Genomic DNA, 27,755 nt, shown 5'->3' with positions numbered 1-27,755 from the left:
CCAGGCCGATAGTCTACCACTGAGCCAACCGGGCCTTTTTTTTTTTTTTTTGTATTTTTCTGAAGTTGGAAACGGGGAGGCAGTAAGACAGACTCCTGCATGCGCCCGACCAGGATCCACCTGGCATGCCCACCAGGGGGCGATGCTCTGCCCATCTGGGGCATTGCTCTGTTGCAACCAGAGCCATTCTAGCACCTGAGGCAAAGGCCATAGAACCACCCCCAGCGCCCTGGGCCAACTTTGCTCCAATGGAGCCCTGGCTGTAGGAGGGAAAGAAAGAGACAGAGAGGAAGGGGAGGGGGAGGGATGGAGAAGCAGATGGGCGCTTCTCCTGTGTGCCCTGGCTGGCAAAACTACTTCTATAGAGACAGAAAGCAAAGCTGTAATTTTGAGGAAGGGGATGATGGAAAGGAGGGGTTATAAAGGAAAATGGGGAAGTTCAGGGAGAGTGTTAGATATGTTCATCTTGTGGTGATGATTTCATATTTATATATATCAGTCAGAGCTTCTCAAATTGTACACTTGAATGTGTTCAGTTGATTGCATACCAATAATATCTCAATAAAGCTATTTTTTTGTGACAGAGACAGAGAGGAACAGGTAGGGACAGAGAGACAGGAAGCGAGAGAGATGAGAAGCATCAATTCTTCTTTGTGGCCCCTTAGTTGCTCATTGACTGTTTTCTCATATGTGCTTTAATGAGGGGCGGGGACTTAAGCAGACCGAGTGACCCCTTGCTTGAGCCAGTGACCTTGCGCTCAAGTTGGTGAGCCTTGCTCAAACCAGATGAGCCTGTGCTCAAGCTGGCAACCTCGGGGTTTCGAACCTGGGTCCTCCACATCCCAGTCCGATGCTCTATCCACTGCACTACCGCCTGGTCAGGCTCAATAAAGCTCTTTTTAAAAAAGAAATATAAAGGGGAGAAGTCACCATATTAAAAAATAGAAGAAAAAGGGCAAATGTAGCACAAATAAGATACTTTAGGTTTCCTGACATCTAGTGGCATTGATATTCAAACTTGTTTTAGAAATGGCCAAATTTTACCATAAACATTGCAAAGCATTTCCAACCCATTTTCCGTTAGTGTTTCTACAATAGGGTTTAAGAGATTATAAATCTATTCAAATATTTTAAGCAAAAATAAGAGTAAGATCTTACTTTTCTATCCAATATCTATCCATTAAGAGAACACTTATTTTCTCAATGTATATATTTATACCTGTAAGAATAATTTAAGTGGCCCTGGCCGGTTGGCTCAGCGGTAGAGCATCAGCCTGGTGTGCGGGGGACCCGGGTTCGATTCCCGGCCAGGGCACATAGGAGAAGTGCCCATTTGCTTCTCCACCCCCCCTTCCTTCCTCTCTGTCTCTCTCTTCCCCTCCCACAGCCGAGGCTCCATTGGAGCAAACATGGCCCGGGCGCTGGGGATGGCTCCTTGGCCTCTGCCCCAGGCGCTAGAGTGGCTCTGGTCGCGGCAGAGCGACGCCCAGGAGGGGCAGAGCATCTAGAATTAAAGATAAACATGACTTAGCACTCAGAAGCCAGTAACAGTTAATCAGAGTGACAAGTTACATCACTCACATGAATAAAACCTGGTGCAAACTATCACAACTCTTCTCATTACAACCTATATATCTGATTTCTTATAAAAGCAAAGAGTATAACATGCTACTGAATAACAAATTTTCTTTCTTTTTCCTTTCTGGAGTAAGAAAAGGTTTACTAATCTAGAAGGCGCCAACTGAAGCTGGGCGCCCGGATTAGGAAGAGGTGTTCGGGCAGTAGGGAAGCAGCGGGAAGCTGGGCGCCCGGACTAGGAAGAGGTGTTCGGGCAGTAGGGAAACAGCGGGAAGCTGGGCGCCCGGACTAGGAAGAGGTGTTCGGGCAGTAGGGAAACAGCGGGAAGCTGGGCGCCCGGACTAGGAAGAGGTGTTCGGGCAGTAGGGAAACAGCGGGAAGCTGGGCGCCCGGACTAGGAAGAGGTGTTCGGGCAGTAGGGAAGCAGCGGGAAGCTGGGCGCCTGGACTAGGAAGAGGTGTTCGGGCAGTAGGGAAGCAGCGGGAAGCTGGGCGCCCGGACTAGGTAGTTTCCAGGCATCAGGGAAACAGCACACACAGTGCTGGTGGGCAAGCTTTAAATGGAAGAACTTGGAGCTTGGTCACCCCGGGGTCTTCCTGGACAATGAACCCTCAGCTTCTGAAGGGGTTCTGGTGCTCCAGTTCTGGTTATGTCCTGGTCCTCTGGTTCTGCGTGTATGGTAGATGGGGTGGGGTGTGTGACTTTGGTTCTGGGTGCAGCTGGAGGTCAAATTTCTCCCACAAAATATTTTTCTAAATGCATAAAATTTAGACAGCACTGGAGTTAATCACAATAAGCTTTGTGAAATATCTGAATGTGGGAAAAAATAATTGCCAAAAATAAGTCTTCCAAATGCTATAGCAAGGCTGTGAAATAAATAGATAATCAGTATTATTGGTGCTAAAAGCTCCAGGCAACTTGTTCAAGGTCACCCAAGGTAACTACTAAGTATATATACATGAGGGAAAAAATAACAAGGGCTTCCAACCATAACTTTCTTCTCCTCCACAGTGGTGGCTACTCATGAGGCAAATGTCCTGGGGCCACAGAGGCCTACCACAGAGGCCAATCATACGGTGTGTCCTCTCTGGGCCCATTCCCAATATTTCTATACAAGTAAAACCAAGTCTAAACAAGCACCAAGGGAGAGTAGAGGGTCTGGCTGGAGACCTTGTCAATCTTGTCATGCTCTCCTGACTAGAAAATGAAGGGTGGGAAACGACAGGAACAATTTTCTTGCATGAAGCAAATTTATGAAAAGCTTGGGGTTCCTTTTTATGGTTTTGACCAGGTGAACTACTCACACCTCTTTTGTGAGAATACTCTGCCCAGAGTTTGGCACATAGTAGGAGCTTAAAAATGCTGTTTTAATCCTCCCTGTTTTCCCAAACCAAGAGCATAGCTTGTGGCTGGCAAAAACTCAGGGTTGAGACTACTCAGAAGTATAATTCTGGGGGGAAATCCAGAGATTGAGTGTAAAGAAATAAATTCTTAAAAAACTAGAATCGACTGCCAAATTCCCCCTAGACTTAGTGACTTACAAGATACAAAACTAGAAAAGAAATGGAATTATCCTCGAAGGGTATACAGAAAAATTCTAAAACCTGAAGTCCTAAAAAACAAGTCATAAGAAATGTGGATGATTATGTAAGAAGTAGAGACTAGAAACATTAATAATAGAGACATAAGTACTTCAGAGTTATAGTGCATCAAACTAATATTGTGTAAAGAGCAACCACATGACAAAAATATTCAAACAGAGCTTTAAACCTTCCTTGGCCTTGAAGAGTCATGAGACTCTTGGCTAAAACAAGGGAAGTGAGAAAGCAAAAAAGAACTTCCAGACCTCTAGGTGGCTCCCATTTTTAAACAAACTGCAATACTCCTCTAACTTAACTAAATGTCAATGAAATCTAGTTATTTATGCAAGTCACATCAGCAGCTGAGTGGTACTATAATTCTTAGAGCTGTACTCATTTTCCTACTACAGTTTTCCCAACCTTCCTTTGAAAGATAGCATTGAGCAATCAATAGCTTCTGACTAATATGTTATCCATGACGTGTAAAACAATGACATGGTAAGATTTTTTTCTTTCAGTAATCCTGTGCTGATTAAAAAAAAAAGCATAATTACTTTAATGATATACTTAGAAAAAGGATTATCTACAAAAAAAAATCACAAGACTAACACTAATCAAAAGGTGTCTCAATTTATTACTATGAATTTTTCCACGGAGCCCAAAGGCATTAATTTTAGCTGATATCTGCAAAGGTTGTGTCTTATTATACATAAAACCAGCAAAGAGGGGACACAGGAGAGTACTGGTCTGAGTTTTCTGTTATAAAAAGCAGATTTAACAATGATAAGAAGGCAATCAAGAGATAGGCCCTGGCCAGTTGGCTCAGTGGTAGAGTGTTGGTCCAGTGTGTGGAAGTCCTGGGTTCAATTCCCAGCCAGGGCACACAGGAGAAATGCCCATCTGCTTCTCCACCCCTTCCCCTCTCCTTTCTCTATCTCTTTCTTCCCCTTCCACAGCCGAGGCTCCACTGCAGCAAAGTTGGCCGTGGGCACTGGGGACTGCTCCAGCTCCATGGCCTCCGCCTCAGGCACTAGAACAGCTCCAGTTGCAACAGAGCAACTCCCCAGATGGGCAAGAACATCGCCCCCTGGTGGGCATGCAGGTGGATCTGGCGCATGCGGGAGTCTCTCTCTCTCTCTCTGCCTCCTCGCTTCTCACTTCAGAAAAATACAAAAAATAAAAGTTACAATATAAAACTTATTTAACTATTTTATTCATTATAACAATAACTATTTACTGAGCACCTACTACACACACACATATACCAGGCTCTGGGTACAGAATGGAGAATAAACCAGACATTATTCCTGCCCTCTAAGGCAAAAGAGAAACATTAAATAACTAAATAATATATAATCATAAATTGTGGAAAACATTAAGCAAAAAGATGATTGTGCTATGAGGAAAAAAATTAAAGGGTTCTAAGTTACATGATGCTAAGAATGGCCTTCAAAGAGAAGACTTCATAAAGGGATATTTGAACCAGCATCTAAATAGCTCAATGAGATGATCATAAAATAAACTAAGAGCACGAGCAACAGACCTCAGGTGAGTACACTGGACAATCGCCAATGTAGCCAACAAGAGATGAAGATGGTGGGCAGGCACCATCTCATGCAAGACCTTGTAGGTTTGTTGAGGATTTAATATTTTATCCCAAGTATAATATCTCAAAAATTTCCTGAGAGCTTTGAATACTTTAAACAGCAAGTGACTTCTTTTTCTTTTTAAGGGTGCATGGGAAAAGGGATTGGAATGGGTGTCAAGGGTACACAGGAGGCCTCTGCAGTGGGTGAAGATAATGGTGGTTTGAAATAGGATGACAGCATAATGGAGACCGAAAAAGCAGACAGGCTTGAGAGATCTTTTGCCTGAGAAGTGGGTAGGACTTTGTGACAAACTGGCTGGGTGAGGGGTGGGGAGTGACAGAACCAAAGAGAGAGTGAAGGATAATTTCAGCCTTCTGGCCTGAGCCATTCTGGATGGGTGAGATGAAAAACAGCTGAAACTATTTGAAAGGATCAATAATCGAGAACTCAGTTCTGGAGATGTCTGAGATGCTGCCATTCACTGGCTAAGATGTACCAGACACTATATTTGGTGTTCCACTTGTCCCAGCTTCCCTTTTAGTAGCAGTGTCCCCCTTTTACAGAAAGCAAACTGTAGGTCACACAGGCTGAAGTCGCACGGCCAAGCTCATTCAGCTCCGAGTGATGAAGTAACACCTGCCACCCAAGTCTGGCTGGCTGTGGGGTAAGCACACTTTGCATCACACAGAGTTCTTGGAAACTATCTCTACACTTAGAATTTTTGAAGACTTTATAGTTGGAGAAAGCTAGCACTCAAGGAGAGTAAATAGGTGATACATTATTTTTTAACCCTTTGAGTAGTATGAACATTCATGTACATCGTCCTCGTGCCTCCTGACCATCCAGAGTATGATCGATTTATTTTAAAAATGTGTAAGGCAACATTAAAAAAAGGCAAATGTATGTTTTTCTTGTTTCCATAAATTGGTTATCAAACAAACATGATTTTAAGTTAATAAAACTGTAACTGGAACTAATTTTATTTTTTGGAAAAAAACTCACTCCCGGGGGTCAGTGAACATAAAAAAACCTCAATACTCAAAGGGTTAAATCCAAATCCTTGGATTTAATGCACAATGTTTTCCTTTCCTACTTCCGTCCCTACTCCACTTCTACCTGCAAAGAGTTCTGCAATCTTTTGAATCCTAGCAAAATATCTAGTGCCTTAACATTTTACCATAAATACAAAGCCAAGATACCAGGAATCAGCCATAATGAGCAGCAAAGTATTTTTACTGCTGGATTTTACAATATCCAGCAGCAAACAGTATTTTTACTCTCAAGTCATTACATACATCAACATAAGATAGATCAATTAATGAGCAAGAACTAATCATTTCTTAAAAATGACCAAGGCATTCAAGTCAAAACGCAAGCCACCCAGGACAGGCAACAAAAGCCAAGCATTGAGATTCACATAAAAACATGGAAACTTTTTAAAAAGTCAGGTGAAAGAAATGACATCACAACTGCATAGCATTTAAAATCTGCAATTCTCAGATATCTCAACCAAATGCCAAATTCAGTAAACATGCATCCTAAAAACAACTTAAACACTTCCTCTTCTTTCAACTCAGCATACTGGCACTCTGGCAAACTGAAATGCCTTTCCTAGCTGTACAGTCCCAAGGTTTGCTCTTTCACTCTCTCTGAGTTCTCTTATGTCCCCCTCAGCTACTGAAGTCCAAAAAGCAGGCTTGATCAATGAGCCTAGAAAGAAAGAAAATGCATTACTGCCAATTATGTGTTATTGAAAGTACCAGCTTGAAACTCTTAAAAGAAGAAAAAAATGAGGAAGGGGGAGATTTTTGAAAGGTTTCATCATCTACATTACAAATTACATTTTGTTGGGTATCATCCTCCAATAGAATCATCATCAAATTAGGTTCCGTTTTCTTAAAGTGAAGGTATGGTTACATGTAATTTTTACAACTTGGGCTGAGATCTCCATGGAGATAAGTAAAATTAAAAGTACTATTAATATTTCTGCTAAAAGATAAACATTCACAAACCACTCTCCTAAAGGATAGTTCTGTGTCCTGTGTCCTAATTCTTGTGCCCACTCCTCCCTGCATTGGGCTAGCTAGCATTCACTACTGCCTCAACCACAAAAAGAACAGGATGCTGAAAATCCTTTAAGAAAGCTTCCCATTCTTTGTTCCTTCATAACATGATCGCTAACTCTTGGCAACCCAAAAATGAAACACACACACAGACACACACACACACACACACACACACACACACACACACTCCTACCTGAGGTCTCCTACCATAATGAATAATCCAACTGACAGAAAAACAGAGATCTATACATATTAAAAGGCACTTCCTGGGGATACAACAGATCTAATGAAGAACTGCTGAGCCACATTACACTGGAAAATCCATAAATGTTGGTCCTCGCCGTCACCAGGCTGGAGTAATTTTTTCTAATGCAATGCTTTGATGTATTGACAGAGCTAACCTGAGGGGGTTTAGGTCAGCTATGAAACGTGCCCTGCATACCCATTTCCCTTCTAAATCCCTAAAGATCAGGGGCAATACTGATCCGCAATTATATTCGATGCTTGCACAGCTCAAGATGCCATTTGATGCTGAGAAAGGGCTGGTTTAGCAACACCAGGCGGCTCTATGATGCTAAAATAACGCAACACTAGATTACAAACCAGGTACTCGGTTTGTAAGACTCAGTGCCGCACAAGGACTTACAGTCAAAGCTCACGTCCCTTCAGGTGGAATCTTAAGTTTTCTGCGATTTACCCTGTCAAAGTTTCTGGTGTGCAAAAAGGACTTACTTTGAAAGTCACCTCTCTGGACCCCTCCCTCCACGGCTTGGCAACCAGGAGGAAGAAGGACGGAAGAGGATTCATCGTTCAGACAAAATTTAAAAACCTATAATCCAACCATTGTTTCAGAGGAGAAAGTAAGCGTTTCACCAAACCACCACCCGGCAAGCGAACGTCCGATTTCCATTTGGAGGAAAAAATATTAGAGAAACCAGACATATGTTTCCCTGCCTAACAAAAGTGGCCTCTAAACTCCCCGGCCAAGGACACTGGGAGGAAACGGAGACGCGAGGAACAGGCTCGCACTTTTCGGGCAGACGCGTGTCTGCGGAGAGGCGAACGCGCAAAGGGGCACAACCGCGGGAAGGGGACCGGGAGAAAGCGGGGCGGCGAGGACCGGCGAGGAACCCAGGGTGCAGCGGGGGCACGTGGGCTCGGAGGCCCCTGGAGAGGAGGGAGGGGTCCCCGCCGCTGCTCAGAAATCGCGGCGGCGGAGTAAAGTTAATACTCACTCAGTTTCGCAACTGCGCCGCCCCCGCAGACCGCCCGGCGGGGCCCGGAGCCGGCGGCCGCCTCGCATCCGTCCCGCCGCGCAGCCCGCGCGTCTCCGTCCCCGGCGCTCCGCGGGCCGCGCGCCCCGCACCGGAGGGAGGCCCGGTGCCCTCTCTGCACACCTCCCGGGCGGCCCGAGGTGAGCGAGGACGCCCCGGCGAGACCGCGGGAGGCTGCGTGCGCGCGGGCAGCGGCGCCCTCGGCGGAAGGCGTCCCCAGCGCCGCCGCTCCTGCGGGCGATCGAGCGACACCGGGCGGGCAGCCGGGCGGCGGGCGCGGGGCGGGGCGCCAGCGAGTGCAGGGAGCGGAGTCGGCGGCCGGTTTGCTCCCGCGGCCGGTGTCTCCGAGCTGGGGGCCGGGCCGGGGGTCGGGGGCCGGGCGGCTCCGCCCCTCCGCTGGGCCGCGGGCTGAGCGCGCGAGAGGAGCGGGGTGGGGCGCCCCCAGTGGCCGGGCGTCTGCGTTACAGCCGCCGCTCCCGGCGCTCCCGCTCCTGGCACTCCCGCTCCCCGGCACCCCCGCCCGCGCCTCGCCGGTGCGCCGGCGCCCGGAGAGACCTTGTAACGGAACCGGGACGCCAGCGCTGCATTGTGGGAGCTTTTAAAGTGGCGGAGAGTGCGGCGGGGCCGCTCGGGGCCATCGGCCATAGTAGCCTGGGACCCCGCCACCGCTCGGCCCACCGCACTCCCCGCCACTGAGATCTGGGGGCCGGAGAGCCAGAATGATGAGATGACCCGTGCTTCTCCGACTCTCACGAGAGCAAAATCTTCCATAACCTGAGGGGACGCTTGTACAACTACCCTCTACAGACACCCCGGAAAGTAGGAAGCCTTTTAAGCAGATGCTTAAAAAAAAAAATAGCCCTTCCAACCCCCAAGGACTGGATTTGAATTGCTTTCGTCTGGAGTGCAGTGATTCAGCGACCCCATTCTCTGCAGCAGGCAATGACAGAGGCAGGAATCACGAAAAACAACGAATGAATCATCCGTGAGTAACCAAGTTTAGAGAGAGCTGAGGTCAGATTCAGGAGCCCCTCTTACCTCCCTTTCAATGTAGCAAATGGTCAAGGAATGAAAGCAGTGCTTTCATCTAGAAATGCAGATGTGCGTGTTGTTTTCACTATTTCACTCCCCCCCCCCCTTTTCTTGGCTTGCAATTGCTCTAGCCACTGGACAAAATTAATTCAGCCTTTGGTCCAGCTTGTGCTCACACATGCTCACAAATTGTGCAACAGCTATCACTTTGGATGGAGGCGGGGTGAAGATAATGGATGAAATGTAATAAAGCATTCCAATTATAAAATGCCCCTTTTAATTCTCCAGATACTTTTATATTAATCATCAAAACAAGGATATTAAATTTGAAGCACAACTTTTTACAGCTCATCTTACTCGGGGCCTGATTGGTTTTGTTTATGTTGGGTTTGGATTTGTAGGGCTTTTGTGTCTTCCCCTTGATTTTTGACCTTTAGTTAACTGCACAGTTTATTCGTTCCTCTACCCCAGAGGTTAACCGAGGAGTGGGAAATGAATGGTAAGACTCAAATTTGGCTAATCAACATTTGGTGGGTTTGGGGAGAAGAAGAGTTCTCTTTGATTCAAATGTAAAAACCAAGGAGATTTTATTTAAAGAGGACTCTGGAGGACATGGAACCTTTTCTCTGAGTTTTCTGCCCTTAATGTTGCCATTTCCTAACCTCATTCCCTTGTCAGCCTTTCACTCCATCCACATCAGTCCCCTAACTGCCAAATCTAATGGAAAATTTTGATCCCCATTTAGTAATGCCTTTGTGGCATTTGCAAATGTTGACTTCTCTCCTTATTTCTTAGAACTTACCTCCTTTGTTTGCTGTGATAGTCATCCCTCCTTTGTAGTGATCATGAAATAGGGTTAAGAGATAGCAGGCAGAAGTGTGACTATTGTTAAACCATAATTCTAGATCTTACCAAGTATATAGAAGAACCTTCCTATAATTTCAGTTGGTTGCCAGGAAGGCCCTAATATCATTTTATCATTCATCCAGAGGTGAACACGTTGACTAACTCATGACAGTGAACTTTCATGTGACCAGCATGTAAATCAGGATGGAATTTACTATGACTGAATAACCATGTTCACTGTTTAGGAGAAGCTCTTACAGGATTGAGGTACCTGGTGAGGTATCTCCACCTGTAAACCAAAATGTGCCTTTCTGATGGCTATTGAAGTCAGTGAATTTATCCCTGTGCTGTCCTGGATAAATCCAGATAAATCTGTTCCCTCGCTCGGCCCCATGTGGTTAATGCAGTCTTTCTTCAGTGTACAATTTGTTTTAAGCTTTCTTAGCTATAATCACATCCTTGTTTAAGCCTTCCTGAGATCACACCAAATGTCCTTGATGGGAGTTGTAAACAACCCTTATTTCTGGTTCTAATTATATTCCCCAAAAGTAACTTAACTAGAAATCAGTGACTGTTCATGTACTTCAAGCCCTTAGACATAATCAGATTTGATTTTCTAGAAAACAGTCTGAGAGAATAGATTCAGAAAAGAGAATACCAGGGGAGAGAGGTTTATGTGGAAAGCAGTGGGAATGAGCGGTGGGGGAAACCACCTAGACGTATATAATTCTGTACAATTTAGTTTTCTCTAGATAGCTATAAACAAGTTACCATGAACGTGGCGGCTAAAAACAAGAAGACTGTGGTATCTACAGTTTTGGAACTCAGAAATCCTAAAATTAAGGTGTAGGCTATGTTCTATCTGAAGACTCAAGAGGAAAATCCATTTCCTTGCCTTTTTCAGTGTCTAAATGCCATCCTGCACTTCTTGGCTTGTGGCTTCTTCACCTGTTTTCAAAGCCAATGACATAACATCTTCAAATCTCTCTTTGTGACCTCTGCTTCTTCTTGGTTAGGGGGCCTCTCTAAATCTAGATAGGCAAAAAAAAAAAAAAAAAAAAGAGAGAGAGAGAGAGAGAAAAAAAAAGAAAAGGAATTGGTGTAAATGCATTTCTGGCCCTATATGTTGTGACCTGAATTGAATTATATGCAGGAGAAAATGGCAATGTCTCTACTACTAGTCAAATCATCAACGGGATTTGAGTCATTGCTGCAGTGGTGACACATGTTCAACTTAATCATGGGTCCCTCGGTGACTTATAGAACTGAAATCCAAGGTATTAACATACTAAGAAAATCAGGTTCACATCTGCAGTCCCTGGGTATTAATCCCTTTCTCTGGTAGTCTCTGGCAAGCCATATTGCCAAATTTGAGAAATCTAGGCCTAGACTAGCATTTCCCAAGCTAGTCCACCAGCAACACCACCCTGTAAGACAGTTGTTCCATGCTGTCCATGGAACACAATAGTGACTACAGTTTAGGCCAGCCCAGAACCTCATCAGAGGGTCAGAGCCAGCTGGGGCCAAGTGTTGGGAAATCCTTTTATGAGGAAGGGAGAGACAAACATTTTGTCACAGCAAATAGGTATGTGTGCTGGGAGGAATAAATTATGGACTTCTGCAAATGATATCAGTTTCTTTATCATGTCACCCCACCTATTGTTCTTCCTTTCCCCCTACTTCTCTTCCTGCTCTTGTTTCACCCAGACTACTCGCAGCTTCCTTACCTCTCAAACGGTGGTTCCGGACCACTTCTCAGTTCTTGCACCACATTGCCCTGAGATTGCTTCTTTATGTGTGGGTGTGGAGCCCTCACTCTCCTCCCCCAACCTCACCCTTACCACTTCTTGAAGCCAGGGACTATGTTGTCCTTATCACTGTATCCCCCATGCTTGACACAAGGCCTGGCTCAGACTGGGAACTCAATTACTATTAGTGGAAATAACAAATATTGAATGACAATATAAATGGAATAAACTAATGGCACCTACTTTTCTTTGATCTTCTTCCTCTATCCTATAACTAGCTAAGATTTCCATTTTCTTCTTTTATTAATAATCTCTCCCCCCCCCAAATCCATAATAAGCTATATGATATTATTCTAGGTTCCAGGATTACAAAGATTAATTTGACATAATTTCAGCCTTCTGTGAGCTCACAGTTCATCTAAGGAAACATATCCTAAAAAAGAAAATGCGGCAGATACTGTTAGTTGTCTATCCCATTCCCTTGCCTCCCTTCTTTCTTAGGAACAAAAACCTGATTTTGTGCCCAGTGAAAAATGTTATTTCGCAATCTTCCTTGCAGATAGGCATTACTGAGTGTAGGCCAATGGTATGTGGATGGAAGGTTTTGTATAGGACGTCCAGGAAAACTCCTTATTTGTGTGTCTGGTGGTCAGGCACTGGCAGGGCTGATTGAAGCCCTATTGCCTATTCATGGATATGATAGATGGAGTTTTAGAAGTAATCTTGTGACATCAAGAGTATCTTGCCTGACCAGGCGGTGGTGCAGTGGATAGAGCGTCGGACTGGGATGCGGAGGACCCAGGTTCGAGACCCCAAGGTCGCCAGCTTGAGCACAGGCTTATCTGGTTTGAGCAAAGCTCACCAGCTTGGACCCAAGGTCGCTGGCCTGAGCAAGGGGTTACTCGATCTGCTGTAGCCCCAGGGTCAAGGCATATATGAGAAAGCAATCAATGAATTCTTTCAACCAGACTGCCACTCACCAATCTCCCGACACTTCATCAACACCAACTAAGGAGCCGCAGCGAAAAACTGATGATTGATGCTTCTCATCTCTCTTCGTTCCTGTCTGTCTGTTCCTATCTATCCCTCTATCTGACTCTCTCTCTGTCTCTGTAAAAAAAAAAAAAAAAAAAAGTATCTTGAAGCCCAGTCATAGGCTAAAATGTGTACAAGTGGGCTCATTGCTCATTTAGGGTTAACAGCCTATCTTACCAACCCTTTATTTAGTCACTATTAGTGATGAGTTTGGAAGGAAAATAAAAATGTCATCTCTCTCCTTTGGTATATATGTGTGTGGAAAGCAAGTAAATATTGTATTCTCTCCAATTCCTAATGAAAATCTTATATACATACAAAGATCTATAAATATTGTGATTTATTTGACCAATATAAAGGGGCTTTTTAGAAACAACCAACAGTTCTCATCTCTAGAAAATTTTAATTTAATGATAGGTTTTTCTTTTAAAAAGAAGTGTTTAGTTACCAAATTATAAAGAATCCCTTAAAGACCCTCCAGTAATCTGATGGGAAAGGAGAGCAATGATCAATATATTTTGCTAAACAAAGCACAGTGCAGAAAGAAAATAAAGCAAAAACTATAAATGAAAATGACAACATGTTCTACCTAAAGGACAACAACCAAATATATCCAGAATAAGATTTAAAATGTTATTGGGTCTTTATTTAGGTAGAGTTTTTTGTTTATTTGTTTGTTTGTTTTTAAACAGGATAATCCCATAAAATGAAACAGTCTTGGTTTTTTATTGTAGGCTAGAAGAATGGATTTAGTCAGCTGAAATTAACTATGGGGGAATTCTTCAAGAGCTTATACTAGGATCAGTGTATAGGGGAAATCAATGAGTGTGGTTGGTACCTGATGTAATAAATACGTGGCGTAAAATCTGACCTTTCAACATTCTTTCAACCCGACTGCCACTCTCCAATTTCCCCACACTTCACCAACGCTGTCATTGAGATTTATAACGATGGCCTTGATATGACTTCTAAGTCATAGCACTTAGATTAAATTATCTTCTGCTTTGCCTTCATGTATTTAATTATATTTTTATTAACTGCAAACTAGTAATTTGATGTGTTTACTAACACTGCTAGATTAACCATAGCCTTCTTATCAGGGACCGAGCCATCCACAATAGCAGATTTTACAGTTCATGGGGGTCACTGTATAACTGATTAAAACTGTGAGATTTATATGATCATAGCAAGAATGATTATTGCAAAATAATTTAGAACCAGTCAGGCCCATTTAAAATTGTTTTAATTTTTTTAAATGGAGATATTCGGGTCACAATGGTTAATAAAATTATATAGGTTTCAGGTGTGCAATTCTTAATGTGTCATCTGTACATTGCACTGTGATCACCACCCCATTTATCCCCCCTTTATGAGCCACATTTTTAAGAATTGTAACAAAAGCATTGATTAATAGTAAATGCTATGTAGTTAACTCAATAAATATAATAATTCATATATGTAGTTAAGAGAAGGATTACTTTAGACTATGAATAAATAAATCTTCATTTTGGATTTTTGGTAGAATAGATCTAGTAGTGTCATCAAGAGAGCAGATATTAGGCTTAGGCTCAGGAATATTATAAACTTTAGGTTATATGTTCAAATTTGGTTTCGGGTCCTGTGACTCGAATAAGCGTGTGTCTCAGGTCGAGTTCCCTGGACGTGGAACCTGAGACAGGAATTCCTGTGCAAGTGACTTATTGAGGGTGTGCTTCAGGTGAAGGCAGTCTGGGAGGTTGCCTAGAGCAAGGGGGATGAATCTAAGGAATGATGTGGTCTCATCTGGAGACGAGCTTTGGACTGATCCCGTGGGAAACTCAAGAGCAGCCAACACCGCAGAATTGGTCCCCTGGGACAAGGAGGCTGGCTTTCTGCACCCCATTTTCAGTCTTTATTGGCTGTGGGTTCATAGTAAGGCACCTCTGTTCCCTAGGCAAGACACTTCTGTTCCCCCAAGGGCAAAGGTAGTTCTCCGAGAGGGAGGCAGCTGCTAAAATTGGCAACCAGCACTCACAGCAGCTAGGGATGTGCATACCAGCCTAAGAGAGGATCTGGGCAGGGCACCCTATCCGGTCCAAGTCATATTTGGGTTAGAGCTGCAGACCAACCCTTGATCCTGTAACAACTGAAACGTGCTATTAAAAGTACTGCGGAGGCCAAACAGCATGTATAACCCTGTTCAGAAAGGAAAATATTTGCAGAGTACAACTAGGGATGCAAGGAGACCCTCTCCTAGCATAGGCTTGGGAACTCCCTCTTCTCTCACCTACCCTCATGCCAAGGAGTGGCAGCTGGTGGTGGCTTCGGGGACTGAGGCACGTTGCTCACCAGGGAAGGAAAATTTGGGATAGTTCCAGAGAGTCTGGGATGGAACAAGGGACCCTTGGGTTAAGGCTTATGTCTGAGGTCCCCTTTCTATTCTGCCACTGGCCATAGAAATATACTTAGCTCTGTATCTTTCCTCTGCCAGTCTCATTCCTGCCCCCCAGGATTCTGTCTCTCCTGGCCTCCAGTGGAGCCATACTTAGAGTCTGTCTTCAAACAGTTTTTCTGCCCCTCTGTATATGACAAATACTCATCTTCAGTTTCTCTGACATTTTCTGATAGTTTGACAGCTACATATGATAGCTGTTGTGGGGAGAGGGACTAGGGTATAAATCCTTCCTGTGCTAATCTCCTTCCCAAATTTAGCCCAATGAGCCAAGCCCAGCATGGGTGCTCCTGGTGGGTCTTTGGGAAAAACAGAGGTCATGAAATTGATTCACTTGAATTTCAGTGGAGCACCAGAAACTGTCCTGGGAGGTTCTGGGTGGAGGTTCTGGGGTACAAGGTGGGAATGAAGGAGGTAGACAGTTCCAGAGATACAGGAATGGGCAGTTATGAATGACTGGTACAGGAGCAGGGACACAGCAATGCACTGTGTTCCTCTAACAAAATAAGGGGTTTTCCTTCTCTTCCCTCTCTTGGCCTTCTAGCCCCAGACCGTCTGCTGAAAACGCCATCTAGACAAATGGAAGAAAAGATGACAACTGGGAATGGGCGTGGGGCAAGAGTGGTGAGATAGTGGTTACTGTAGGCTTTCAAGGAAGGGAGAAAAATCATATTTTGTTTTCTAATCTGAGAAAGAGATGAAGGCTGTGGTAGAAGTAAATGATTGTAAGAACAACTGATACTGAAATTGTAAGTACTGCCACTTGGGCCGGAATCCAAACAACCTTGATACTGTACTCAAATTAGTATGTGGCTATGGGTGGCCTCCAGCAGTGCAGCCAAGTGGGCAGGGGTGGACAGGTAAGACATGGACAGTGTTATTATCCCATGTCTGTTCCAGGAGAGACCATTCCCTTCCTGCTGCTCCCTTCAGCCTCTGGAGATCCCAGTCTTCCTGGCCTGTGTGGAAGGTAAGGCAACCCATTTTAATAAGATAACTTTAAAATAATTCCATGGCCTTTTCTTAGATTGAAAAGACACCAAAATAGTCCTGGCTTAGTGGCTAGAGCATTGTCTTGATATGCCAAGATTGAGGGTTTGATTCCTGGTCAGGGCACATACAATGATCAACCAATGAGGCAGAAGTAGGTGGAACAACAAATCTATGTCTCTTTTCTCCCCCCCCCCTTTCTCTCTCTCTAAAATCAATAAATAAAATTTTTTTTTGAAAGATACCCAGACAGATCTTGGTTTGTCCTGCCTCTGCCTCTTACTACCTACTTATCTTTAAGGGAACTCCTGGTCTTCTGTCTTTTACCGGGTAAGGGACCATCCTAGAGGGTGAGCCATTGAGTGCTAGCTCTCCTGCTTACATGAATGACCATGGGTATGTTGTTCAAATTCTCTGACTTTAGTTTTCTTACCTGTAAAAATATAAGGGATGGGAGAAAAGAGGATATTAGATATTAGCGGCATATAAAGAATTACTGTGATTAACATCATGTGTGTAAAGCATTCAGTACAGTGCTTGGTACATAAAGTATTATCGTTAATATTATTTTCAGGCAGTTAGGTGAGAAGATACTTTCAGCAAAGCTAATAATTATAATTTTCTGTTTCAGTATACTCTGTGGCAGGCACTGTTCTAAATGCTTCTCATATGTTAAGAACAACCATATCAGGTAGATACTATTATTATATCCATTTTATAGATTAGGAAACCATGGCATAGACTAAATAATATTCCATCATTAGGATTATAGCAGAGCCTTCTTGGGATTCAAAGCCAAGAAGTCTGGCTTCAAGGTCTGCATTCTTTACCACTGCAATATGTAGTTTAAAAGTTAGGCAAAAATCAAAAATAGCTGAGAGAATGAAGCATAGAATTGGCAGAAGTCCAAGGTGAAAAGATAATGAAATTGCATGTTGTGATCTGATTGGGCAGGTTCCTTTCTCCCAGTGCCCAGTGTGTGCGAGGGCATGGTGGGGTGGGGAGTGAAGATGGGGCAGGCCCAGCAGCATCAACACCCCCCCCCATTAGGGGCTATATACCTAGCAAAATAAGTTAGCCTACTATTTTAGAATGATTGATAAGTTTCCAAGTTTTTTTACAAGTAAATTGGGAAAGTATGCCACAAGTGACTGTGACTACAATAACTATGCAATAACTATGCATTCTCCCATCCCTTATATTTTTGCAGGTAAGAAAACTAAAGTCAGAGAATTTGAACAACATACCCATGGTCATTCATGTAAGCAGGAGAGCTACCACTCAATGGCTGGTATCTTCTGTTTCCTGATACTCTGTTTTTTATCAGTAAGGGTGAAAAATCCTACAAAGTGAGCCAGTGAGTGCTAGTTCTGCTTACATGAACTTGATGACCATGAGCAAGTCCCTTTGACTTCCTATACCTCTCTAAGATGCAAGCACGGCCTGACACTGGTTCTTTGAACTCCAGCATTGACTGGTAGATCTGGCTGCCTAATGGGAGCCCCCTTTCCTCTTCCACTGTCCCTGTGTATCCATGTGTGGTTATTCCAAAAGGGCTGCACTTCTAGGCGTGGCTGCATTGTTCTTATGGCAAGGAACTTACAAAATGACCTGAGATGTCACATTTAGCTCTAACATTTGTAATGTGTGAAATAATAAATTAATTGGTACCAATGAAAGAGAAGAGACATGGCAGAATAGGCTTGTTCCAGCTTCTAGTAGTGGCCCAAACAGCAATACAAAAATCAACTAAAAATCCAGAAAAATAAAATGTAGGTGAGGGCTTAAGATAGTTTTACAGTGGCGTAAGTCCAGTAGCTGTGGTCACAGTCACAGTTGCCTAGGCCATGCAGGTTTGCATTTGGTTCAGATTGATTGTAATGAAACAATGGAACCAAAAACTGGTGGGCCATCCTTTATTCTAGCTCGCAACTGGCGGGCGAGAAAATACACAAAGCGGGAAAACACTTCCCTTTCCATTCAGGGCTCCCAAAGCCACTGACTTTCTCCGGTTTTTCCTAAAATCAAAGGCTTCACCAGCCTTATTCACTTCTGTTTCCCCTCAGCTCCCCGCCATCTTGCTCCCTGCCTTCTCTGCAACCACATCTGCCTTCTCTGCCTCTCTTCCCTGCAACAATGTGGTCTCCTCTAAAATGGCCTCCTAGCTCCTTTTAAAACTTTTCAGTGGGACAGCCCCTCCTCCAGCACACAGGAGCATAACTAAGCCCATTCTCAAGCAGGAAGGTAATCAGCCGCTCCATGTGGGCAGCAGCCATCTTTAACAATAAAAGTGAGCAAAATCAGAAAATACAGGTTTTACAAATTCATTTTCCCAACAACTAGGGAACATAATAAAGTGAGTATAATTCTATTATGTAGTTTTTATTTTATGACTTCACTTCTAATATTCATTTTACATATCAATTTCTGAACATTGATTTCAGACGAGATCAGGTGCATTCAGGGTAGTATGGCTATAGATGAGCATTGGTTTAAAAAAAAGTCATTATCCTATGAGCTCTATGACTCACTGGAGCTTTATAATAAATGAATAGAGTGGCTACCTTAAAACAACATAGTCTTGTGTTACTTGTTGCCCTCAAAACTGGGAAGTCCTGCCTGACTTGTGGTGTTGCAGTGGGTAGGACATTTGACCTGGCATGCTAAGGTCACTGGTTTGCAACCCTTGGCTTGCCCAGTCAAGGCACATATGGGAAGCAACTACTATGAGTTGATGCTTCCTGCTTCTCTCCCCCTCTCCATCTCCTCTCTCTAAAAATAAATAAATCAGCTCTCTCCCTTCAGGGAGTACGCCCATGCCTTTCCCTTCCTCCTTCTTCTCCTCCTTCTCCTTCTTGCAGGCATGTATTCCCTGCCCCTTGCTTAGAGCTTCTAAGCTAGGGGACCCCACAAGACTTGCAAACGGGGGGGCTGTGGGCAGTGGCAGCTTGTCCCAGGCTAACCCCCTGAGCCTGTCTCCAAGGTACCCTTGCCTCTTAACTTTCTTGTATAGCCAACAAGTTCTTCCTTTACTTGTTAAAAAAAATCAATAAATATAATCTTTAAAAAACAACAACTGGGAAGTTCATGTACTAACAGGGGTCGTGACAGCATGTCAAACTGAAGAAAATACTGTAATACTGTATAATTCTCCAGTGATTCTAGATGAAAGTAGATAATGAAATCAACCCTGGGTGGTTTTATAGAGTAAACCAATAAAAGGGACTCTTTCTCTTCTCCTCAGGGCAAAGATTCTTGTTCTTGTGTTTTAATTTTAACACCTGTTGTTCTTTAGGGAAGTGTTGGTTTAAACAAAAACACTTTATTAGAATATGTGTTAGAAATTAATCAAAGATGGAGTGGCATGTCAGATTCCCTTCTTGGAGTAAATAAGTAATCATGATTATACTGTGGGGGTCCTGGTATGTAAGGGCTCTAATTCTGTCTGATCATTTTATGCAGGAGAAAGTAAAGGAATATAAAGGAGTTATTAGGGAAACATTAAGTTAAGTGAAAGCAAAACAAGCAAGACAAAATGAAATAAGGGGACCTAAAATTCTAGACCGTAACAATCCTCCCCCTCCCCCCAAGCCTGGGCGCTATGCGGAAGAGGGAAACCAATGGAGAGCCCCAGGCAGTGTTGGTCAAGGCAGGTGGCTTTAATTGTTACCTCTCCAGTAGGCTGGAGTTGGAAAAGGGAAGAAGTGACTTGGATGAGGAACTAGTTTGTACACAAATATTTTACTGTGAGAGCTCAAGGACGTCCTTAGGACATATTTTAGAGAGAGTGCAGAATTCATATGAATGATTCACATTTCTAAAATTGAGAGGAAATAGATAATAGATTACCTAATTTTTTCCTACAGGCAGAGGAGAAGATGCACTGGGAGGTAACATGGATGTGAAGGAGGTTTGAAAGACCTCAAGTACTGGGTGATGATCCTCCTCGGACATGGACAACATCTTGGAGTTCTTTTCTGTTTCTTCAAGTCTACTCTTCAGGAGTCAGTTCAGTAGTTACTATACATTTAAGAGTTGTTTGCATGAGTCTTTTTCTTAGATAAATGAAAAGCAAATTAATACACTTTCCAGAGCTCTCTTCAGAGACCTGAGCTTGAGTAAAGACAACTGTAAAAACGATTATTTGCAAATGAAACATTGAAGTCTTCTAATGCTGTTTGTAAGTTTTATTTTATTTTAGTGAGAGCGAGACATAGACAGGAAGGGAGCTAGATGAGAAGAATCAACTCGTAGTTGCGGCACTTGGTTGTTCATTGATTGCTTCTCATAAGTGCCTTGACAGGGCAGAAGGTGGTGGTAGTGGCTCCAGCCCAACCAGTGTCCCCTTGCTCAAGCCAGTGACCATGGGGTCACGTCTATGATCTCATGCTCAAGCTGGTGAGTCCATGCGCAAGCCAGATTAGTTTGTGCTGAAGCCGGCGACCTCACGGTTTTGAACCTGGGTTCTCAGCATCCCAGGTCAAGGTTCTATCCACAGCTCCACCATGTTTTTAACCCTTCTTCATTCTCCTGCTCCCACCCTTAAGGGGAAGAGAACAGAGCACTCTGTAAATGGCTCCAGGCAAACTGTCAAGTGTATGGATTAGCATCTAGAGTAGGGATGGTGGTGCTGGCTTCCAAGGCAATTTGATCCAGGTCTCAATTTCTGCATGTTTAAAAAGGGATGATGATAATGAGTATTTACCCAATAAAGTGGTACCTTGAGATACGAGTTTAATTTGTTCTGTAACCGAGCTCGTAAATCAGTTCAACTTATATATCAAACAAATTTCTCCCATTTAAAAGAACTGAAGTAGATTTAATTTGTTCCAGCCCTGTGAAACATCCCCAAACCATCCTAAATTATGAAAAAAGATGTTTTTAATTAAGAAACACACATGTATACTTTACCAATGCATAACAAAATATATGAAATAAAAGAAAAAGTGTTATTTAGTACTGTATTCTTACCTTGGAGACAGATAAGTGTGGCTAACGGAGGTGAATGGTGGAGGTGGAGGGAGGGAGGAAGGGATGCAGGCACTGTAGACACGTAAACTAAAACTGCACTTTCTTAACACCTAATGTAAACTAAAACTGCATTTTCTTTAAACAAAACTAAAACTTTACTTTCTTTACTTAAAATGAAACCACAAAAACTTAATTGTAAAAAAATGCACTTTCTTAACTTTAAACTTAACCTAAGCTTAACATTACGTATTTTTCATTTAATCATCACCTGTTTTTGCCTTTTTGACTGCACTTTCGGCACTTTCACTTGCAGGACTTTTGAATAAAAATCTATCCAAAGAGGTTTACTTTTGCCTGCCTTTTAAATGTTATAGAAATGTGACAAACAAGTGTCATTAAAAAGTGCTGAAGCACGACCAGTTGAAAGTTTTTCTGGGTGTTTCTTTTCAATGAAACTTGAAAGCTTCTCCCACATTGCCAGCATGCCTTTAATTTCACTTGTAGAAATCACTTCCTCCGACTCTACCTCCTCCTCACAACTAATCTCTTGCAGAAGCTTCATATGTTGCATCATCAGTAGCTCCTTCAACTCCTCTGAGAGTTCCTCCTCATGTTTCTCGATGAGCTCATTTACGTCACCCTCATCTACCTCCAGACCCATAGACTTTCTGAGGGACATAATCTCCAACACTTCTACCTTGGCTTCGGTCTCTGGTTCGAATTCTTCGAAGTCCCTGTCTGCAACATCAGGCCATACATTTTTTCATGCCGAGTTCAAGGTTCTTCTTGTAACCTCTTGCCATGCCAAGTCAATAAAGCGTAAACATATCACGATGTTGTAGTGATCTTTCCAAAACTCTTGAAGGGTTAGAATTGTATTCTCAGTCACCTCAAAGCAGCAGCAGAACAAGTGCTTTGTGTAAAGTTTTTTAAAGTTGGAAATGACCTGCTGATCCATAGGTTGCAAGATTGAAGTCGTGTTGGGTGGGAGGTAGAGGACTTTCATGAATTTGAACTCATTGAGAATGTCATCTTCAAGACCAGGTGGGTGGGCAGGAGCATTTTCAAGGATTAGTAATGCTTTCATCAGGAGTTTGTTTTCTTGAAGATATTTCTTCACTGCAAGATCAAATATGAGATTTACCCATTCAATAAAAAACTGCCACGTAACCCATGCCCTAGCATTGGCACACCACATAACCTGCAGTTTTTCTTTAACAATCTTGTGAGTCTTAAAGGCTCGAGGATTTTCAGAATGATACACTAGCACTGGCTTTACTTTACAGTCACCGCTAGCATTTGCACAAAATGCAAGGGTCAGACGGTCCTTCATGGGTTTATGGCCTGGCAGCTACTTCTCCTCTGCGGTGATGAAAGTCCTCTAGGGCATTTTTTTCCAAAACAATCCTGTTGCGTCACAGTTGAACACTTGCTGGGGGATGTAGCCTTCCTTTGCGATAAGCACAGCAAAACCTGTGATGTACTCCTCAGCTGCCTTAAAGTCAGCACTCGCAGCTTCACCATGCCTCACCACCAAGTGGATGCCAGATCTCTTCTTGAAATTTTCAAATGAGCTGTGACTTGCCTTAAATGTATCTTCTGCTGCCTCTTGAGGTTGATGGTTCTTCCTTCTTCAAGTCGCCGTAAATAATATGTGCCTTTTCGCATATTACAGTCTCCGTCACTGTATCTCCTGCCAGCTCTTTCTCTTTCACCCACACCAGCAGAAGCTTCTCCATTTCTTCATGGATATTTGTCCTTAATTGGGACGGAACTGTAGTTCCTTTCACTGGATTTGCGCTTTTGATGGCATCCTTTTGTTTAAGGATGGTACAAACTGTAGATGTATTGTGGTCATACTGCCTTGCCAGTCCACAATCACTTGTACACCGTGCTCATGTTTTTCTATTATTTCTTGCTTTACTTCTATCGACATCATTCTCTTCTTCTCACCACTGTCCTTTACACTCACTTTCTTAAGCCCCATAATAGCACAAAAAAGTTAGTAAAAAATGCAAAAATGATACAAGAATGAGTATAGCACACAAGATTCAACTTGATTCTGCGGGCAATGTGAGAAAAAATGAGATGCTGGTGTTGTGCTTCCGATACTGGACCCATGTGCCAATGCGCCAACTAGCGGCAGCTTCCCGAATCATGACTCATCTTGGAATTTTGCTCGGATCTCGAACAAAAATATGGACTGAGTTGCACCTCGTATCTTAAAACAATTCATATGTTGGTCTGCTCATATCTCAAGGTACCAATATACAGTGGTTGAAAATTAACTGTGTCTGACCTAGAGTAGGCCTCAGTTCAAATTAGCTATTACCTCAGTCTTACTACTGAAATGGGAAGTTTCAGGTTGGAGGCCTGATTTTTTAGTAAGATATTTTCCCTTATATGGTGTCGTATGGTGGGAAAAGGGGCGGGGAGTGAGACCAGAACCCCCACCCCACCCCCAGTTAGCAGGGGAGAGAGGGCACTGGGTGCCCTCGGGATGGGTCAGAAGTGAGAACCAGCACCAGCTGCGGCTCTTAGCTCCTAGGTGGGTGAATATTAGTTTCTCTATGGGCAGTTGTTTTGGTTTTGGTCCATTCTGCTAATAAATATCCTAACTCAGAGGTTAATACTGCAAGTGAAAACTCTGGAAACAAGGCCTCTGAAATGTCAGTTATAAAAAAAGCAGTGTTATTGAAAATCTGCCCCCAGGCTTGGCCTTACTGTTCTGAGTGAGAATTCCGTGTGGCAGGGCAGGGCCTGGGCAGGAGAATGATACTGAAGGGTTTATTGGTGTTGACTTTGCCTGGTTGTCACTTTGTAAAGGTGGCTTGCTGTAGTCAGGTTGTATAGAAAAACCTTTTTAAAAGTCACATGGTAGTTTCAAAAACTCTTTAGAGCTGAACACAGAATTTCACTGGCCTCACCCCCCCCCACCACCACCCAAATGGCTCCTGTCAGACGGAGCCAGAGCAGCTGGAGGAGCAGTGTTACAGAGGTCTGAAGCAGTACGCTCCACCTTCAAGTAATACAAGACCAAAGAAGTTTCATGTCACAGTACAGTGAAGCTGAAAAAATCTGAATTACAGCCTATCAAGCTGGGGGAGGTCATCTCCTTCAATCCTTTCAGTTTCCAGTTGGGGAATCAGATCTGGAGATGTCGAGGGACCTGCTCAAGATAATGCAACTAATTAGGCTCAAAGTTAAGATTCAAGACAGAATACCAAAAAAAAAAAAAAATTATGTTTCAACTTTACATCATTTTTATCCCTTGTCTTATCAACTTTGATCTCTCTGCAAAATAGTTAACACAGCAATTAGCTGGAATGAGAGAAATTTGAGAGCAAAATTGTACTGACACGTCTGGGGTTGTATTAATATTCTCTGAAACCACAGACAGCATTTATTAAATAGTTTGCGGCCAATTTGAGAATGTATGTTTAATTTCAAAGGGTGCTTTCATTTTCAGACTTAAAGCAATCTTTGTTCCGTGATCCAGGCTTTAGAGGCTGGGCTCTTGAAACCCATGGCGATGGCTCATTGTTGCCGATGCCACCATTCGACCAAGTACTGTTTCGAAAGCAACTCGAGGCAATTTTAGAGGAGCTCAATGTCATATCTCGGTGATTATAGTACGTGCAGTTGTCAAGTGAGAGCAGCCAGTATTCCTTGGTGACTTCCACAAGCAATGGGCTGTGTGCAGTCAGTCGGCCTCACAGAGAACAGCCCTCCACTGTATTTAAGACACAGGACTCACCCCCAAATCAAGCTGCTCAAAATTGCTTTTTTACTCAAGATCAGGCGTGTTCAGAAGTCATGTTGTAAGCAGTAGGGGAACTATTAAGTTGTACTGAAATAGAACAGCCAAAAAGAAGAAAACAAATATGCACTTGAAAGATGCAAGGGGGCCCTGTTCCGATGTGTCTTTTCTGCCATGGAGATTCTTCTAATTTGCATTTTGGTACGTTTCTATTTTCTTAATTTTCAACCGTGAACTTCTCTTATGCCAATTCAAGAATATAAAAATAAATATATTAGTCACTCACTCCCTAAATTCCTCTCAGCTAGTGAACATTCTTTCTCTGCACCTGGTCACGTGCTGCCTCTCCTAATCTAAGATTCTCATTGCAGGCAGTAATCAAGTTCCTGGAGGTCAGACCAGGGTAAACCCAATCCCAATCTGTTCTCATTTTTTTTCCCATTAAGATATCATGCATATGTCAGTCTGGCTTCCCCCTGCTTATCTCTTCTTTACATATACTAGTAGAGTTGATCACATGAGATTTTTACTCCCTTTTATTTCTGTCTCCTGTGGATGAAAAAAAGGGGTTCTATGGAGAGTAACCTCACAGAGCAATCTGATCATAGATTCCTAACTGAGCAGATTGTGGTGAGTAGTCATACCCCAGGCATACAACTTCTTTACAGAAAGGATTGCTTTGGCCTTAAGCAAGCCTTGTTCATTGTTTCTATGCATCTAGGATAATTCACTTTTGAAATGTGCCCTTTCGGACCCCTGCCCATGATACCTGACCACCCTCTCAGACCCCTGCTTCTAAAGTGTGCAAGAGAGCACATAATCTTAATGGTCCGATTGCGTCTTGTCTTCTCCCACCTTTATGGATTTGTTTACATTCCCTCCTTAATCTCAAATGCGTAAAAGAAACTACAAACTGTTATTGTCTCTCTTTTAAAACTTTTATTGAATTTATTGGGTGACAATGGTTAATAAAATTATACAGGTTTCAGGTGCACAATTCTACAATGTATCATGTGTGCAAAGTTATTCTAAAAAGCATTTATCTCAGTTTGTTGAGATCTTGCTTTCAGGTATATCCTTTGTTTGGCTCAAGTAAATTTATATAAAAATTCTTTCTTGTTTGGATGTTCTTCTGTGGACACTCCTAACTCTTTTCTGGTTACTTTGTAGAATCCACTTGTTGGGCAGATAAAATGTATTATGCTCACTTTGTTAAAGATTACGCTGCCCACGAGGAGGCCGTCACCCAGGTGATATTAACGTGAGTTGAGAATCCTTGTAACCTGAGGCTTGGTTTTGGGATTAAGCCTTTCCTACCCTTTTTGATGTGGGTGGTACAATCCAATCATGCCTCAGAGAAGTGACTTTGTATTAGAGACTTCCCTATTTTTTATATTGGATTAAAGGTTGTGAAGCTACACTATAAAATAGGGGCATAATAGGAGCTTGGGCGCTCTTGGTTCCTGAGATTATCATTAGAGGAGAGCAGAGAAGGGCCATGTGGAGGAGGCCAGGAGAAGCAGCCAAGATGGTGGAGTGCTGAGTGAGATGCCAGTTTGTGTAGAGTTTGTATCTGGGATAAGGAAGGAGATGGGGAACAGAGGTGAATAAGGCTGGTGAGCTAGAAACCTTTGATTCTAGGAAACTCGGATAAGTCAGTAGCTTTGTGAGCACTGAATGTGACTGGGTTTTGGAGCCCAGTGTATGTTTTTACTTGCCCGCCGGGTGCAAGCTAGAATTAAAGACTATGGCCCATCAGTTTTTGGCTCCGCTGTTTCTTTACCGACTGTCCGAATCCAATGCGAACCTGCATGTGAATGGCCACGATGGCGGCTCCTGGCCTTACACCACTCCTCTTGCTTATTGTTGGTCAAATAAATTTGTAAATATGATATATAGGTTTGCTCGCTTATAGTTTGCATTGAGTGTGGGGACAGGCTATAAGTAGGCTGGGTCATTATAGCCTAAGGCTTAGTCTTAAGACTAAACTTTTCCCACCCTTATGAGGAATCCCATTTATGCCTCAGATAAGTGGCTTTGTTTCAGAGACTTCCTTGTTTGTATATTGGATTAAAGGTTTTGATTTCTACACTATAAAATGGGGCAGACAAGGAGCTTGCTCTTACTTGGTTCCTGAGATTAGCATTAGAGGAGAAAGCAGAGAAAGGAGAGCAGAGAAAGGCCAGGTGGAGGAGAGGAGAAGCAGCCAAGATGGTGGAGTGCTGAGAGAGAAGCCAGTTAGTGCAGAGTTTGTGCAGAGAGAAGGAGATGGGAACAAAGGAGAATGAGGCTGGTGAGCTAGAAACTTTGATTCTAGGAAACTCAGATAAGTCAGTAGCTTTGTGAGCACTGAATGAGTGGGTTTTGGAACCCAGTGTGTTTTAACTTGCCTGCCAGGTGCAAGCTAGGATAAAGATGATGGCCCACCAGTTCTCGGCTCCATTGTTTCATTACCGTCTGTCCAAATCAAATGTGAACCTGCATGGGCCAGGCGGCTGTGATGGTGGCTGTGGCTACTGGCTTTACACTTATTCATTATTTTCTCCTTCCCATTTTGTTCCAAAGAATCTACAAGTAATTCATGGCTGGTAGGCATTTTAATTTTGCTTGTGAAGGAGGAAAAAGTCCACACATTTGATGTGTGTTCAAAGTAAAGACCACTGCCAGAATACTTTTGAAAGTTGTCTTTGACTTTAAAGTATTCATTTGCTACTCCTCACCATGTTTTTTTTTATTAAACTTAATTTCCTTATTTAAAATATTTTTAAAAGTTATTTCTAGCCAACAGTTCCATTTTGAGCACTACAGTACAGTATTGTCTTCCATGATTCTTCATCGCAGATGGACCACAGGAG

The 27,755-nt window shown here is 43.1% G+C and overlaps 2 protein-coding genes across 2 annotated transcripts in view; one reads left to right on the top strand and one right to left on the bottom strand.

The window, feature by feature from the left end:
- RASSF8 (Ras association domain family member 8) overlaps positions 1 to 8,186 on the bottom strand; it is a 123,260-nt gene extending 115,074 nt beyond the window's left edge. The window contains exon 1 of the mRNA XM_066264926.1: positions 8,049 to 8,186. The gene's annotated coding sequence lies outside the window, so the exon portion shown is untranslated. The remainder of the gene's footprint in view (positions 1 to 8,048) is intronic.
- Positions 7,756 to 20,894, top strand: LOC136319321 (uncharacterized). The gene is made up of 6 exons (XM_066252624.1): positions 7,756 to 8,031; positions 8,078 to 8,227; positions 16,080 to 16,149; positions 16,801 to 16,860; positions 17,380 to 17,496; positions 20,036 to 20,894. Exons 1-6 carry the CDS (start codon positions 7,756 to 7,758, stop codon positions 20,083 to 20,085), a joined length of 723 nt encoding a protein of 240 aa, XP_066108721.1. The 3' UTR covers positions 20,086 to 20,894.
- The last annotated feature ends 6,861 nt before the right edge of the window (positions 20,895 to 27,755 follow it).

Source organism: Saccopteryx bilineata, chromosome 1, assembly GCF_036850765.1.
Source record: "Saccopteryx bilineata isolate mSacBil1 chromosome 1, mSacBil1_pri_phased_curated, whole genome shotgun sequence".
Taxonomy (NCBI): domain Eukaryota; kingdom Metazoa; phylum Chordata; class Mammalia; order Chiroptera; family Emballonuridae; genus Saccopteryx; species Saccopteryx bilineata.
This window is presented reverse-complemented; position numbering and strand designations above follow the sequence as displayed.

Coding starts and splice junctions, on each gene's coding strand:
- LOC136319321 (XM_066252624.1), top strand. CDS start 7,756: ATGTTTCCCTGCCTAACAAAAGTGGCCTCTAAACTCCCCGGCCAAGGA. Junction 8,228..16,079: donor CACCTCCCGGGCGGCCCGAG/GTGAGCGAGGAC, acceptor TGTCTGTTCCAG/GAGAGACCATTCCCTTCCTG. Junction 17,497..20,035: donor GATACTCTGTTTTTTATCAG/TAAGGGTGAAAA, acceptor TTTTTCCTACAG/GCAGAGGAGAAGATGCACTG.